Source organism: Scomber scombrus, chromosome 13 (assembly GCF_963691925.1).
Source record: "Scomber scombrus chromosome 13, fScoSco1.1, whole genome shotgun sequence".
In the NCBI taxonomy this organism is placed as follows: Eukaryota; Metazoa; Chordata; class Actinopteri; order Scombriformes; family Scombridae; genus Scomber; species Scomber scombrus.
This window is the reverse complement of record NC_084982.1, coordinates 5,297,349-5,314,630: the sequence shown is the minus strand read 5'-3', so window position 1 is coordinate 5,314,630 and position 17,282 is coordinate 5,297,349. Positions and strand designations below refer to the sequence as shown.

General features: G+C 38.9%; 1 protein-coding gene across 1 annotated transcript; it reads left to right on the top strand.

Annotated features, from left to right (window-relative positions):
• The first annotated feature begins 8,620 nt into the window (after window positions 1-8,620).
• Window positions 8,621-16,883, top strand: LOC133993175 (solute carrier family 22 member 4-like). Its single transcript, XM_062432046.1, has 11 exons — window positions 8,621-8,830; window positions 10,374-10,589; window positions 11,942-12,045; window positions 12,445-12,599; window positions 12,855-13,026; window positions 13,930-14,056; window positions 14,131-14,237; window positions 14,323-14,537; window positions 15,107-15,289; window positions 15,959-16,094; window positions 16,781-16,883. Exons 1-11 carry the CDS (start codon window positions 8,621-8,623, stop codon window positions 16,881-16,883), a joined length of 1,728 nt encoding a protein of 575 aa, XP_062288030.1.
• Window positions 16,884-17,282: the final 399 nt, after the last annotated feature.

The following is a 17,282-nucleotide window of genomic DNA, read 5'->3' as shown; positions in this document are numbered from 1 at the left end:
TGTTATGAGGCATGTCAGTTATTGCTGTCAGTGCAATTGGGATGTAAAAAGCAGAAACGTATTTAATATTCATTAAAAGGCTTTTTCTAGCCAGAAAACAAGGCATTTCAATACATTAAGGAATGCTGTGTGGACAAGATCAGAACTCTCAGTTGGCTGATTTAATTGTCATTAAATAATGAAACAGATTTTTATGCCAGCGGTAATTTTCTATGGTTTAAAATGGTCATTGGTTTCCTTGTCTGCCTTCCTGCCTCCTCCTGAATAACTTGAAGCATCTCAGTCTTCCAATAATGAACAAAACAGGTTTAAGGACATTATGTGTGTGTGTTTGTGTGTGTGAATCTATGCAGTATTTGGTCTCACGGTGCATCTATCTATCTGTCTCATCAACATGTTACATGTAAAAAAGACAAAGTGTCAAATTCATGTTGATGATGCTGATTTAACCTCCTGAGGCTGTGTAATTATAGCTAAAGCAGCAGCTCTGAGCTGTTCAACTGAACCTCCTCCTGTCTGATGATGTCATCACGATGCAATAATGTACAGATCAGCTGCTCCGCTTCTTTATCAGCAATACAGAGTCTCCATACTAAATTCTGTCTCATTTGTGGGCCAGGTTTCAATACTGGTACGAGTGTTGATACTGGGAATGAGTTGCAATACTGGAATTAAGCACAAAGAGATGCACTGTTGAAACAGTGTTAAAAGTGTTTATAGTGACATGTTAGCAACTTGTTATTTCTGTTCAAACTGTCATTATGTTTGTGTTGAAAACTGAAATTGTGCATGTGCGTGTGTGTCTGTGTGTGCGTGTATGTGTGTGCTTGGACTGAACCTCTAACACCTGATTTAATCACTCTGCTTCCAAAATAAAATCTCATTTTCCATAAAACCCAGAGGACATGCAAACAGTGAGTAATTTCATAAAGGTTTTCTTTAGAGACAGTTTAAATGAGCACTTCCGGCAAACTGCCTCACACAGGGCTCCTCTCTGAACCAGGCACAGTTGTTTTAACACATCTGATACAGTTGGGTTAATTACAGCACACAGAGTTGAACTCAGTAAATAAATTCGAACATTTTTAGCCACACTTGCTGTGGCTCGAGGGGTCTGTCGCTCCACCACTTTCGTCCAGACTAAAGTATCTGAACGTCTATTGACTTGCCATTGAAACTGGCACCAGAACTCATGTTCCCCAGAGGATATATTGTAATGTATGACCAAAAACCTACAAAACTACATGACATTCCCATCAGCTTCTGCTGCACTTTGTGTGTAGTGCGAATGAGCTGTTAGCATGCTAACATGCTAAAACTAAGACAATGAACATGGTAAACAAACAGCATGTTAGCATTGTCACTGTGCGCATGTTAGCATGCTGGATATAGCATATGTGGCTTTCTGGGACAGCCTGGATGAGTCTGTTAGCTGTGTGTTAAAGGTGAGCAGCCTTCAATCTTTCTCAGACGTGTTGAAGTCCATCGCTTTGTGCTTCAAAGAACCTCCGTCCTCTTCTTCGTGTACAGTATTTATTCTCTGAGCTTTTTTTTATGTTGACAATGACACAAATATGCAAAAGCAAAATTGTCAGGTTGAGATAATGTATGTTTCTCTCCTCATCATTTTATTTCTGTAACTTTGTTTTATTTGTTTTAATTAAAAGTTGCTGACTGTCCTACATCAGTCCTGCATTCTTTTTAAATAAAACATCGGACTCTGATACAGCTATCAAGCATTTACCTTCAGTACTTTATTACTGGTTGAATATCTGCCAAGCACTATAAGTTTATACTGAATATTTTGTTGTTCTTTGATCAGATCAATCATATCAGAATCATTCAACAGATAGCTTTAATTGATTTGACATTACTTTTGGAGACCACCTTCAACAATTCCTGGGGTTTGACTATTTTACACATCTACTGGACTTTAATGACTTCATCAACTCTCATTTGATCTTTCAAGTTTCATATAACCTCAAAACTTCTAATGTAATCTCAGCTATTCTTATGTACCATCAACATTTAATTTCTGTTTTTGGACTAGATGATACAACAAGCTGCATTTACCTAAGATGACGTGAGTGGGGATGATCATGCCAACTGTGGGTTTCCAGGAGGTTGCCATGGTGGATATTTGAGGCGGGTTGTAGAGGGAGGTTAGAATCTCACTATGGTCATCAGGTAGTTACCCTCCTTCATAGGTGTTTCGATGACAGGCCCACAACGCCTCCAGAGGGCTCAGTGGCCTCCCAGGCGCCAGATGTTGTGACTGGACCAAGACCACTTCTTCTAAGGGGTTTCACATGAGATTTTGTGAGACCACCACACTAAAGACCCCCAAATGTTTTTTTGAAGAATCTTATAAGACCTTGAGTCTCATGTAACTTCAACAATCACATGACAATCTCAGTCTCGTGAGGGTGAATGGACAATGTAAATGGTCATTATAAAACTCACCATTTACCTTTACAGATTCATGTAACTTCCTGTGTTACTCAGATGCCAAGGGCCCTATTTTTGTGAACCAAGACTGCAGTCACATATACCTGTATTGTAAAACTGCAGAACTCCAGAACTAAAACTGCAGAGTTAAAACTGCAGAACTACAAATCTGCTTTAACTCCCTCTACTCACTCTTTTGCTGGGGCATTTGTTTTGAGGTCCAGGCGATGTCTCTCTTCTTGATCCAGAGCCAATGATTGGCCTGCTCACCAGCACTGGAGAGGGCTTTGATGGCTTGCCATAGGCCTAGTCCTTGGATTCACATAACCTTAAGTAGCCTGGTGGTTGACTTGTCCACAAAATCTCTGCAACCGACCTCAACTGGGCAGACCCTGACTTTCCAGACACGTTGCTCGACATCAGCTGCTAGTTCAGCGTACTTGAAGTGATTAATTATTTTTATTTTTATTTTGAGGAATTGACTAGTTTTAGTTTAGTTTTAGTCTTAGTTTTAGTTTTTCAGGTATCTACCTGGAACTTTAGCCATTTCTACAAAATCGTAAATTGCATGTCAAGCATCTTCTTCTTGTGCATTATGCGGCAGCCGGCATCCGCTATGCTGCCACCCCTCTTAGTTTTTCGTGAACTATAATAACCCTGCTGCACATATACTGAAGTTCTCTCATAAATGTATAATGTAGCACAAAGTCAAGAGGTTGTATTATGTAGCACAACAAGCTAACAAAGCTCTTAACTGAACTGTGTTCCCACAGAACTGCTATGCTGAGAGTTACAATCACTGTTATTAGTCTTTGGAGCTGTTTCTGCCATCACTGTCAGCAGGGATGATGTAACATGTCACAAGCCGTGTGGCTCATTGCTGTGTTTCTGACAGTTTTTGGACAACAACAGAAATCTACTGCACAGAGGAATAAGATAGATCATTGACAATACTTATAAGTAGGATGTGTTCATTGTTGGTTTGTCTCTGAACATGAGACTTGTTGACAAAAATACAGAAAAGCTTAATCATTTAATCGCTCTTACATAACCTTCCTTTTCTTGTTATCATTAACATGGAGGCAAACTATTGGGAAAAAAGGTTGTTGCTGTACCTCTGGAGCACCAGCAAGGGTTATCCTCACCTTTTTGCCCCCAGCTCCCACACACACCTACGTCCATGCACACACACACACACACACACACACACACACACACACACACACACACACACACACACACACACACACACATACTGTAGCTGTATAGATATATGTAATTTATTATGGTGATGATGATGATGGTAATGAGTTATTTGTTTATTTATTCATCATGTTTTTTGTTTTTTTCAAGGTGTTCTTATTATTTTGTCCACATCTTTCAGACTCTTCTGTTTTGCCCGCTCATCAGTCTAAACTTTGTGTTTGTGTTTCTTGTTTTTGTCAAATGCGTCGTGTTACTTGGTAATAGCTCTTTTTTTTATTTCATATTTTTTTATTTTGTTGGTTTGCACTTTTTCTTCACTTGATTTGTATCCGGCTTTTTTTCCTGCATGATAAAACAAACAAACAAACATGGAGGCACATGTTGACTCATGAATGACATTAAATGAAGCTGGCACTATGTGGACGCTGAGGCAGGTTGATGGAAAAAAGAGGAGCCGCAGAAATCGAAACAGTTGCCAAACATCCAAACAGCTACAGAACTTCTGACCTTTTACTCTACAGAAACTCCCTCATATATGTATAATCAACATAGTAACTTTTTCATAGTAACCACAGGGGACTGAAATATGTTTCACTCACAGCCTTGGATGGGTAACACAGATGGTGTTGGTGTCCTTCTCCTCCCTCTTCTTGTAATTCAGAATCTTCAGACAGTGTCGCTAACAAGAAGTGATGAGTCACCTTTATGCTTGCCACAGAGCCTTGTTATGAGTCTGGAAAGTCTCAATCACATTCCAGGAAACTCAAAGTGAGTTTTTTTTAAGTAGTTGTGACCACCAAAAATCTGAGTGCAGCTTTAAGATTATCTGAAGAGAAAGAAAAACATTGTCAGTCAGTCTGACCTGATCAAACTGGTTCTGCTGAGGTCATCAGAGGGACAGAGATAACTGGACTTAACTGGAAGCTTTAAACTGGTTTGATCATTTACTGCACACTCAATACTGGCCCTGTGGCAATATATGATAAGGTCAGTTAAAATGTGATGAGGTATCTTCAGTTCACACAGTGTCTTAGCTGGCACCTCTCATGAACCAATAAATCTTGACAACGCCTACAAACACATGCAGCCTTCTCAGAAACACAATAGCAGGGGAATATGGAACATGTTGAGTTATGAGGACAATTTGAGACCAAATGTCACTAATAACCTGATTTTACAAGATAAAGATACATTTATTGATCCCACAGTAGGGAAAATTCATTGCTACAGCAGCTCAGAAAATAGTTTTAATGTCAGGCATGTGTGTTTTAAGGACACTACAGAACACACCGAACTAGAGGAGAGGAGAACGTTGGTTACTTGAAGCTTTAATAGCCAAACAGCAAACACACGTCATGTCTACCTTCAGTCCTATCACAGCAGGCCTTAGATTAGAGGTCTTCACAAATATTAACAGAGACTTGTGTAATTATTGCTTTGAGCAAACCCAACAAATCACATCTACATCCGAGTTGTAAGACTAATTGACAAGAGAGCTGTCTTTTAAAATAACTTTACAACTCGATAGCTTTTTCCAGTTCTGCTAATAAAGGGAAAGAATGACAGTATCTGGATCCACCGAGGCCTTGAACCCATGGTGAAAATGATTTTTTTTCATTTTGTGCACACAAGATAAAAAATATAAACATTTGGTTCTTTGGGGATTCTTTATTGATATTCTACCCATAAAATAAAAAATAAAAAAGACATTGTTAAACTTAATCCCCCCTTTCTAAATCTGTTCTACAGTAGATGCTGCATACCATTAATTGTCCGTTTAATCAGTCATGGATCATTTAATTGACTTCTAATTGGTTAGATTTAATCTGAGTATTTAAATGAACAATCTTTTATTGACACTTCAAACCTGCGCAAAATGCATTACAAAGGTCCTTAATTACTGCATGAATTCATCCAAGTATAAATCCGTTACAAACCCCAAATACGTCTGAATATTTAAAACTGTAACATTTTAATGAAGATTCATGTAGATTTAATTACAAGATTTAGACCTTAGGAGTTATTATTAGTATTAGTATTGTATATTGTGTGATAAGAATAAAAACTCATCATATCACATAAACAAACAATCACCGATAAACAAACTGTTTTCCCAGCTGATCAATAATCACAGTCTTTATTCTTAAAAGTTTCCGTTTCCTGTATTGTATTGTCATGTATTGCTTGACTGCAGATCTGTGTAGCACTTTTGCTACATTTAAGTTTATCTTATCTAACCACTAAGCAACCAGGACGCCCCATGACTGAACTTTGGGGAAATAGCCTGTAAGGTTAAGCGTCAGATCACTCCGTCAAGATTTGAGTTTGTCCAGCTGCTGGGATTTTGTGGAACAAATCCCAGCAGCTTAACCGAAACTGTCCTTGAGCGGAGATACACAATATGAACACATTAAAAAAGAAACATTCACCGTGAACATTCAAACTGAACATGAATACAGGAGCAGGCTGGGAAGTTTGAAGGGAACTGTGAACTCATGAAACAGAAAAGGGGATGGCAATATCAGAATAAAAGAGAAACAGAAGAGAAAAAATGAAGGTAGTAAAACCCATAAAACAGTATAAAAACTAGAATCAGGTGAAATCAGGGTAGACGGTGTGATAAAAGTATGTTTTGAGCTTAGATTTAAAAGAAGCCACTGACTCAGCCTGCCTTATTTCCTCTGGCAGGGAGTTACAGAGACTCTTATTTCAAACGCTCTGTCCCACTTACTCTTCAGACGAGACTCCTTTGAGACGAGGATCTCAAAGTAAGAGTTGTGTCATATGAGGATAAAAGATCTGACTTGTGGGCGCTGGATGGTGAGCATTGAATGTAAGGTTGTGTGTGTCAGGGCAACCAGAGTTCATTCAAAGCTTCCAGACAGGCCTTTTACACATGTACATGTTGACTCCTGTAAGAATATATGGTAGCAGGAAAACCTCCAATCCAAAAATGTGATTACATGCATCATAAAGTTTAAAAAACATGCACTGAATGTCGTGTGTGTTTTCTGACACTTTTCAGGCATCAATCCTGAGAGGGGGACAGAAACCACAGGGACTCCACACTAGTCTGCAAACTTATGGACTAACAATGAATATCTAGAATGGAAAGAAGAACCACACACGTTAGAAAAATACATAATATTTAAAGGAAAAACATGATTTTAATATATAGTCATTTTTGTTATTATCAGTATTTCTAGCCTCAGGATCTGGACCTGAAGTTATCTTCATGTCTGCTTTTTTGTGTTGTTTTATGACCATGTTGGTCAATAAGTAAAACATTTAAAAGAAATCATGTATAAAATTAACTTTGTCTTGTTTTTTAGGGATAATTTCTCAAACAGTGTCCAATCTTTCTCTACCTCAGGGGCAGGACACCAGGCCTTATTTGAGGTTACTTTAGTGGTATGTCCTCATTTCCCACTGTATCATATTAGCTGTTTGGTTAAGTAATTCAACCCACTTTAACTGACTTATTTTAGAACATTTATTTATTATGGACTTTTATATGAGAATATACAGTATGAACAGTTGTGACTTTAAGTTATATTTTAAATAAACTTTCACCATTTTTCAAGGTGTCAAGATATTTCAAATTATTTGTTAATGTATGTTAATATATGTAAATTATGCTATAAAGTAATAACAGATTTTTACTTCATTGTTAAATAGCTGTTAAATCAGGTAAATATTCTATTACATATTCACATTTCCTGCAAATACAGCAAATTCACACAACTGGGTAATTTACTTTCAGAAATTACATTACTGCTGTCCTCTGATATAAAGTTGCAGTTTTTTTTTGTAGTGTACCGTGAGTCTCCATTTACAGATCAAATCAAGCTTATCTTATGTCAAGGCTTTGTTGATCTCCGGGAAGGAAATGAAGCATTACAACACAACAAGGAAAAGAGCAGAGAGGAAGGAAGAGAATACAGAAATCAATATAGTCTATTGATAACAATTGAAGCTAGAAAGCCACAGCATATATAGTGTTAGCAAACACAGGTGCTGTCTCTGAAATGCAAATCATGGATGTGAAATGTTCACGTTTCTGGATAAATTCACATAATATAAGCACCTGTGATATGCTTCTGATATTTAAAGTGTGCAATGTCAAATTGCATTTTTTATCATTATTGACCTAAATGCACTTTTTTTGTAATGTAGTATTATTAGGTACACTTAATAATGTTATATTTTTAGACAGTAAGGAGAAATAATAATAAATATAAACTCACAGGGAAAGAAAGATAAAGGTTAAATTCATGTACATTATGTAAGAAGTCAGAAGACTGTTCCTGTTAATCAGTGATCAGTGATCAGAGAGAGTTTTTCATGGATGGATTTTATTTCACATAGTTTTCAGAACCAGTCCAGTTTTTAATCTGGCTGTATGACTTTAGAGCTTCTGCTTACTCCCTATACACCCATCAGGACATGCAGTTCCAGTAATAATGTCTTTTGCCTTTTAAAGTGAACACAATGTTTCTTCTCCCTCAGCCTTCTCTTTCCCTGGTACGAGGTGAGTTGTTTGTTTGTTTTTCAACATGAGGAGTTACGACAAGTAGTTTCAATAAGAACTTTTGAGAGGAGGAGAATGACAGGAGAAGGAGGATGAGAGGGGGAGCAAGAGAGGAGGAGTCCTTCTTTCTTGCCAGGATAAAGGAGGTGCGAAGCCACAGAGAGATCCTGCAGAGAGACGCTGACACTGCTGTGACAGGAGCATTCATAGTTTTAGTATAAGTGATATGTAGTATTTGTAATTATTGAAGAATTTACAGTGTTGGGAGAATTGTTATAAGGAGATAACTTATTTTTGTAATATTATGAGAAGTAATATTATAGTGTAATAATCATATAATAGCAGAGTAGTCATAGCCTAATTGTCATAGTTCCCTCAGTAGCGACAGTAATCATTATCATCATAGTAATACTGTATAGAATAGAATAGAGTACAATGCAGGACTATGAGCAGGTAGTGTCATTCCTGGGGACCTGGGGCCCGTTCCAGAGGAGGATCTTCTTCCTGCTCTGTCTCTCCTCCATTCCATGTGGATACAACCTCCTGTCCGTCATCTTCCTGTTGGCTAGTCCCACCCACCACTGCCACATCCCTACCCACAGCAACCTGAGCCAGGCTTGGATCCAAGCCAGCATCCCAGTACAGGTACAGGAACTGGAATCAGGGTCTGTTCAAACTGAATGATTTTGATAGTGATTGATTGAAGTGAATGAAACTGACAGGATTTGCGAAGTGTGAAGTGATATAAATGATTATTACATATGACAATTAAGCATACATTATCTTTTCCATTTATTAACCAGTTTCTCACCCTAAAATTCAATGTACTATTGTCTTCCTTTCATGTGCTTGATCCACACTTGAAGTGGCTATAATCAATATGTTTGTAATAGCAACCGCTCACATGACTGCTTATACGTGAAAAGGGGGGTTGCCTGTACATCCACAGAAAGTGATGTACAGACCCAACACTCTGTAGGTCCCCTCATCTCTGAAACTTAATAGAACGTAGATCCTCCACCTCCAACCTCCTCACAGTCCCACGCACCAAACTATCCACCTTGGGGGGCCGGTCCTTCAGCACCACAGCCCACAAGCTCTGGAACTCTCTCCCACAATCGCTCCGTGATTGCCCCTCCGTCTCCATTTTCAAGTCCCAGTTAAAAACCTTTCTCTTCAATGAACACTTCTCTTCCTCTTCTTCTGCTCAGTCTTGATATTAATATATATATATTTTTTTTATCTGTTTGGTTGTTTTGTTTATTGTGTTTGTTTGTTTATTTGTTTTTTTCTTATATCTTTTGTAAAGCGTCCTTGGGTTAATGAAAGGAGCTATATAAATCCCACCTATCATTATTATTATTATTATTAATAGAAAATACACTGTACACTACCTGAAAGTGGAGCATTTGGTGGTGACCAATCTAGAGCTAAAAAATGTTTGGAAACATAGAATATTGTGCGCATGTATAATGAAATGTGATGCTGCTTTCTTCACAGTCGATTTCACGTCTGTGTGCGTCTATGTGTAAATATCATTCAAATATGTGATAAATAATCTGTTAAAACTAATGACTGTATGCATATCCAGACACTAATGCAAAACTTGGTAGGTTGATAGGTTTTAATTAAGTAGAGTTACAATGCATGAATGCCACCCTGACCCATCTATCACTGGAATCTGAAGCAAAAAAAAACAAAAAATCCCAGTCACACTCCCAGTGGACTCTGGCCATGTATATAGATTTCGGTTTTTTTAAATCTCATTTTATACTCACTCTGCTCAAGCTTTGTGATCACCACCAACTGAACTCTCATCCACATTCCAATATGAGGGACATTAATTACATTTTGTTTGTGGTGTACACAGCATTGACATTACGGTAATATTGGGATTACGGTGAAGTCATTTTGCTTTATTCATTACTTTTTAGTTATTTTAATGTAAAACTAGCGTGGTTGAAAGAAAGGGCATTGTCTATCTCTAATCTCTAAATCCATTTGAATGCTGAGTCCTAAGGTTTTCAAATACTTGTAAATGCGGTCAGCTAATAATTTACTGTATAGCCTCGTAATGTATCCAGGCTGTGATCCTTGTGCTGGTTAGAACTGGACTAGTATGAACTCATGCAGGCCTACCTCCCTCTGCAGGGCAGGTGATATAATGATGATGTTGTTTTCTGTCAAGCATGTGGGCGAGCAGCAGGAAAAGAGCAGCTGTAACCGGTATGAGCTGGACCTGGTCCAGAACCTTTCTGCACTGGGTCACACACCCAACCTGGACTATATCCTGAACCTGACTGAACCAAGTTCAGATTTCCTCCTCTTCAGCCTAAAGCAGGAGGGTTGTAAAGATGGATGGACCTACAGTACTGAGCACTATCAATCTACTGCAGTCACTGAGGTACTGAACCACTGCTGTTACTCTTGTTATGGACTATTTATATATTGTGTTTTTACTGAATTCAATATTAGGAACCTCCCCCTTCACCACCCACTTTGTGTTACTGTTTAGACTCCAGCATGCTAATTAAGAATCCAGACTGGTCAGAACAGCTTTTGTCTGTAAAACACTTGGAGGTTGTGACCTCTTACAGTGGCCACCAATCATTGATTTGCCTCAAACGACTTCAGGAAGCAGCCATGAGAAACTGGACATGACTAGATTGGTGTCTCCTATGTTATGTATCAGTCTGTGTGATGTAATGCCATAGCTTCAGAGGCCAAACTTCTACATTCAAATGGACTTTAAATTCATTTCAGAATCAGAAAATTATTAAGATGTGTGTCCCGCACTGTCAAATACTGTATGATAACAGATGACCCAATAATAATCCATTTACGCTCATAAATGTAAATGAAAGCACAATATTTAAGTCCCTCATTGTATTGTATTTCAGTTGTGTTACGTGCTGATAATGGACTTTTCCCATAAAGTACATGGAAAAAGAATAAATGTTAACAAATTGTGGATGGTGATGAGAGAGCTACTTGAAAATCGAAGACATTTTAGCTTCAGTGTGAAGAATGATGTGTGTGTTTTGACACCTTGACCCTTTATAGAACACTCATTTAAAAACACTTGGAAATCCGCAATTTCAACCCTAGAGAATTATTGTTGACTTTTATCGAAAATTTTAATTTTTTATGTTGCAAATCAAGGTCAATGAAGTTACCATATATGGCGAGTCTAGGGTAAAACATATACCAAAAAGTCTATATGAAAACTCCACATGGTTCTACAACCTCACAGAGAGGCATGGGGAGGCTATTTTGTATGCTTACGGAAATTACCAAATATAGTCATTCGCCCCATAAAGGGCTGTTTTCACATACATCTCCTGAAAGTTGAAAGTTTCTTTGTGCTAACCTTAAATCTGAGTGTAGGGGCGTGTACCTACAGCATGATTTTATGAGATCATAACTAGCTTGGAGCCAATCATGGTCCATTTTGCAATTTACACATGTGCGATGGGGAAACTTGAAACCTCCTTTGCACAAACACTGAGAATAGACTTTACAGTGAAGTAGCAGAGATCTTGTATCCAGCTGTTAAACATTATGGAGTAACTCTGTGAATTCATGAAAAGACTGAAAGAAACTGAGATAACTGCTGCTGTTTTAAAGGCAAAGCGTGTTTGAACAGTACTGCATATGTTTTATGTTTGTTATATTATTCCATATTGCATTTTTAGCGGTTTTATCCAGTTTATACTTTGATATCTGCTACAGTACCTTGTGTCCCTTGTCTTCTAGTTTAACCTGGTGTGCAGTGACCAGTGGAAACAGCCTCTGACCTCTCTCGCCTACTTCTTGGGTGGATTGTGCGGATGCTTCCTCTCTGGACCGATCTCTGACCGGTACATTACAGTCTATTACAGTTCAAACTGTCTCCCATGCTTGTCTCAGCTACTAAAGAATCAGCAGAGATAAAACATATTGCCATAACAAATCTTACTAGTTGGAGCTAACATTGCACTGACAAAAGAGATGAAATTCTGTTACACCACATGGAAAATGAAACTGTTGGAAAAGTTTGTGATGTCATGTTTGCTGAAATGTTTTAATCTTAATCCTAAACTCCAGAGACCTACACCATGTATCTACCATGCACTTTCCAAATCAATTGAACTTTCATGGTTTACCATTGACTTGGATGGCCATCATGCTAACTACCAACAATGTCTTTTCTTTTCTTTGACATACATATCTGAACAGAAGACCATGTTTTTGACATTCTGTCTTGTTTTTTACTTCAGGTTTGGCAGGAAACCCGTTCTCTTTGGTGCCACCTTCACGATTAGCATCTTCAGCAGCGCAGTGGCCTTTGCTCCATCCTGGCCCGTCTTCATCGTGCTCTTCTTCATGCTGGGCCTGGGTCAAATCGCCAGCTACATAGTTGTGTTTGTTTTGGGTATGTGTGTCACCTCTGACTTTTAATCTCCTTTCCACCTGTTGCGTGCTTACTATTATTGTTCAGAAATTCCATCTCCTTCATTTTGGACCTCATATACATACAAATCCAGTGCCTTCAAGCCAATCGAAAACTTTTCAAGAATGAATAAAAATGATTGTTGGCTTGTCAAGCTTTCACGAACATGGTTGATGTAGTTCTACTTACCAAGTCATTATTATTTTATACTTTACTCTAATACTATTTTCTTCACAGGTTCAGAGATCTTGATTGGTTCCACTAGACTCCTCTTCTCCAACCTGGGTTTGCCAGGTGTCTATGTCTTTGGTATGATGCTACTGTCTGGCACTGCTTACCTGGTCAGGAGCTGGAGACACCTGTCACTGATCATGGCCGTGCCTGGCCTGGCCTGTTTACCCCTGTGGTGGTAAGATGACCCGATTACACTAGTAGGATATATATGCATATCTTATGAACTATTTCAGCTATATTATTAAGGATAAGTTCATTTGCAGGTGACATTTTCATAGCTAGACTTTCAGGAAAAGATTAAATATGTCAGGGTCCACTTACTGATGAATTTGTCCAACTGTGGAATAATGTCTCTCCATTTTGTACATTCATGGACTCCTTTTTAAACCCTTTATTTCATTTGAAATGGAGAACTCGTTTAGGATACTAAAACAAGGGGCTCTGACAAAAGCATGCAGGGTCATTCAGCACAAAAGTTGAACCTGTTGCAATATTTTGCCACATTGCAATGCAACTTCATTAAAAACATGCACATTCCAGAAAGATTATGTTGTACCATGGACACCATATTTTAGTTGTTTACCTCCTAATCGCTACAACATAGACTGCTACATTTTTTTTCTATGTGTCTGATAAGCTTTAACACTGGTGTTTCCCATCCACACAGGAGCACAGCAGCTTTCCCACTTTGTAACACCTCACCCAAGGAATGCAACTTTATATCCTGCTTTCACTTTAATGTGCCTCCTGCACATACTCAAAACTTAAACCCAAATAAACCAAAGTACAAGCCATATGGTTGGTACCTTGTACATTTTTCACAAATATTCACTGTGTTTCTCAGATCATTTCCACCATAAATGAATGAGGATGAGTTTGTATAACACACAGATGGATTAACCAGGATGATCTACCATAGTCCTTGCTGAATTTTGCCCCAAACCCACCCATCTAATAAATTATAGAGGATCACTACCAGTCAAAAGTGTGGACACACACTCTCTTTCAAGTAAATGGGACGTTGTGTCCTAACTTTTGACTGGTACTGTACTTTTGTGTTTGTCTGTCTGTCCACCAGGCTGATTCCAGAGTCTCCTCGTTGGTTGGTGTCCCATGGCCGTTCGCAGGAAGCGGAACGTGTGTTAAGGTTGGCAGCTCTGGAGAACCGAGTGGAAGCTCCACATGTGATTTTCCTCTCTACCAACGTAAGGACCTCTCATCTTTGCCCTGTCCCACACAGTAAAGAACAGTGACCAATGAAGGTTCTGTCTCTCCACAGACTGAAAAAGCAGCTAGCCAGAAGTCTGAATCTGAGTCCCTTACCTTCCTGGACCTGCTCAGGACCACAAACATTCGATGTATCTCAATCATGTTGTGGCTCATCTGGTGAGTTAAAGCACTTGGGATTCAGGAACCTTTCCCTCTTTTTTCCTTGCTAGCAGTAACACATTTTTTTCACTTGCTTTTGCAGGTTTTCTATGAATGTCAGCTACTTTGGATTGTCATTCAACATGTCTGGTCTCTATGGCAACCCCTATCTGAACTACTTCCTGGTGACAGCTGTTGAACTCCCAGCGTATGCTGTCAGCTGGCTGGCAGCACGCAGTCTTCCTCGCCGCATTTCGTTCATTAGCTTCTCCCTGGTGGGGGCGCTAGCGGTACTCCTCATCCAAATCACTCTGCACAGTGAGTAAAACGAGCACATGCTACTCCTCCACTGCTGTTTCTTAGCTAATATAAATCTCTTATATTCTTATATTCTCTTCTAAACATAGCTATCTAAAATTAAGCAGACAGTAGTGATGGTATAATCAAAGCAGATACTCCACACAGCATTGACATGTAGGATCCTTTTTTTCTGGAGGACATTTTGACAGTTTCTAAGTATTATGCATGCCGGCTCACTGTCACATTGTCACGGCTTACTAATACACCTGAATAGAACAGAGCTATTGTTGGGGTGCCCTGGTGGTCTAGGCGAGTGCGAACCACAACATTCCTGGTTCAAGTCCAGTTGGAGATCTTTGATGAATGTCATTCCTCATCTCTTTCTTTCCTGGCATCTTTCTGCTGTCAACTATCAATAAGGGCATTAAATTAAAAGGAGAACAAAGGTGTCACCAATGTTATCAGTAACATCAACGCTTTCCTAGCTAGCCTTTATTGAACAAAATAACAAGAATGAAAGCTACAGTATAAGACCATTTACTGAATCACGATTTTGTCACTAGCTCACAATCCTCTTCCCTCTGTAGGTTATCCAATTGTGACCCTGTCCCTAGTACTGCTGGGTAAATTTGGGGTTCTGGCCGGCATCGCGGTGTTGTACAGTTACACTGGTGAGCTGTCTCCTACAGTCATCAGGAACACAGCAATGTCATCCTGTGCTACGTTCTCCAGAGTGGGTTCCGCTATTTCCCCATACCTGCTGCAGCTGGGTAAGACCTTTCAGTTCATACTTCATAGTGTGAACAGTGCAGGCTACATACAGTATAACTTAATCACTTCAGGCTAACTCACTTTAACCTTAAATAGGATTTGTTTGAACCAGTTTGATCTGTGTAAAGTTCTTATTTTACGATTTTATCTGCAATGTTGTCTTTTGGTCTTCAGAAAATCAGAAAATGTGGCAGCAGTAGCAGTAATAGTAGTTGTAGTGGTAGTAGTAGTAGTAACATGCCACACAGAATCAGTAATGTTATATTGTGTCGTCATGGTTCTGTGAGGTTGTTCTACTCATGCAGCCAGGACTGGCTTTTGGTGTCAGGAGACAAATTTACAAATTATATACCCTCAGTTGTCCTTGGATGTAACTGGCGATTTCAGACAGTTTCAGCTTTATTTGCTGAGGTTTGGAGAAATCTGTCTCCAACATTCTGTATAACCCACTGACCAGACTGGGGACAGATTTCATTTGAATATTAACTCTAGTGAAGAAATGGTCCCTAAAACTGCTGACTAAGGTGAAGTCAGAAATCATCTGAAAACATTGACAAAAAAAAACAAACAAAAAAACAAACTCTGAATGGACAGACACTAATAGAGGTATCGAACAATTCTTGTAACTATAACTGACTGGTCTAAGCATGGTCTTGTTTTGTCCTCAGATGTGTTCTATGAGTTCCTGCCGTGGATCATTGTGGGTGCTCTGTCACTGCTCAGTGTTGTACTCTGCATCTTCCTGCCGGAGACCTTCAAACAGCCGCTACCAGACACCATCCAGCAGCTGCCGTCCATACAGCGGTCAGTCTGTCATATCACACTGTTGGCTGTTTGTATGTGGGTTTGGGGGAGTTATGCTGTTTTCCAGAGGCAGGTTTAGCCTGCCTCAGTTCATTCATACTTTGTATAACAGCCTTATTTTGCTGTTTTATGCATTCAGCCATATTGGAGCTATATTAAGGTACCTGCCACTGATGCTATTCCAACATTTCCTGCTGTTGCTTTTCCAACAGCAAACCAATGGGTGGCTTTTATTGTTAAAAAGCTATGTGTTTGAAGTGTTGTCACAAAATTAGCAGAGATGTGTTAGTGGTGCTATTCTTTAATAAAAGTTGTTATACATAACAAAATATTAGCCTATTTGGTCCTTGGATCATTTCAGATATTGTATGAAGGAATAGTACCAATAGCCAAAATGTGCTGTTAGATGAAGATCCGAAGGTCTTCTGAGGTTTGAGCAAATAGCACACCTTCAACACATCAAACACAGGCTGTGTGGCATAATATGCTCCTGCTTATTAGCAAAAGATGTTACAGTAAGGGGCAAACAGAGTAGACATAAGACAAGAGCAAACACCTGTCACTGAATAAAATATACATGTATGAAAACATACAAAAATATAACATATCTGACGAAAGTCATTAAACTATGTATGTAAGCTATAGTAGGCACAGTCTAAATAACACTTTCCTCATCTGGCTTCCAGGTTCAGGTGGCCATGGACCTCCACTCCTCCTCCAAAGGATGATTTGAAATCATCTAAAGACCAGACTACAGCACTTGAGGTCATCTGCACAACTCACCTATAAGACTATTTGACACTCAAACAGATAAAAAAAAATACCACAGACAATTCTAAAACCGCCAAACACAGCAAAACCATGTCATACTTGATGAATGATATTTGGTTGGGATGATGTTGTTGCATCATGTGTCCACAAGATGACAACGTATGAACATTGAAAGAGGACCCGCAGAGCCTCTAGTGATGCATTCACTGACACCTTGGTGATGATAACAACAGTTTATAGTCTTTCTATACAGCAGGGACAGAGTGCTGAGACTGAAAATTAAGACTTACTTACAAATTAGACAAACTTTTTTTTAAAATCACACAGCACTTTACGTCATTTGCTGTAGATCTAGTTTACTGTATTTCTGCTCATGAATTTGAACACTGATGCATTTGAGATAATGAACATGAATGA

Coding starts and splice junctions, on each gene's coding strand:
- LOC133993175 (XM_062432046.1), top strand. CDS start 8,621: ATGCAGGACTATGAGCAGGTAGTGTCATTCCTGGGGACCTGGGGCCCG. Junction 13,027..13,929: donor GCCTGTTTACCCCTGTGGTG/GTAAGATGACCC, acceptor TCTGTCCACCAG/GCTGATTCCAGAGTCTCCTC. Junction 15,290..15,958: donor CCCATACCTGCTGCAGCTGG/GTAAGACCTTTC, acceptor TTTTGTCCTCAG/ATGTGTTCTATGAGTTCCTG.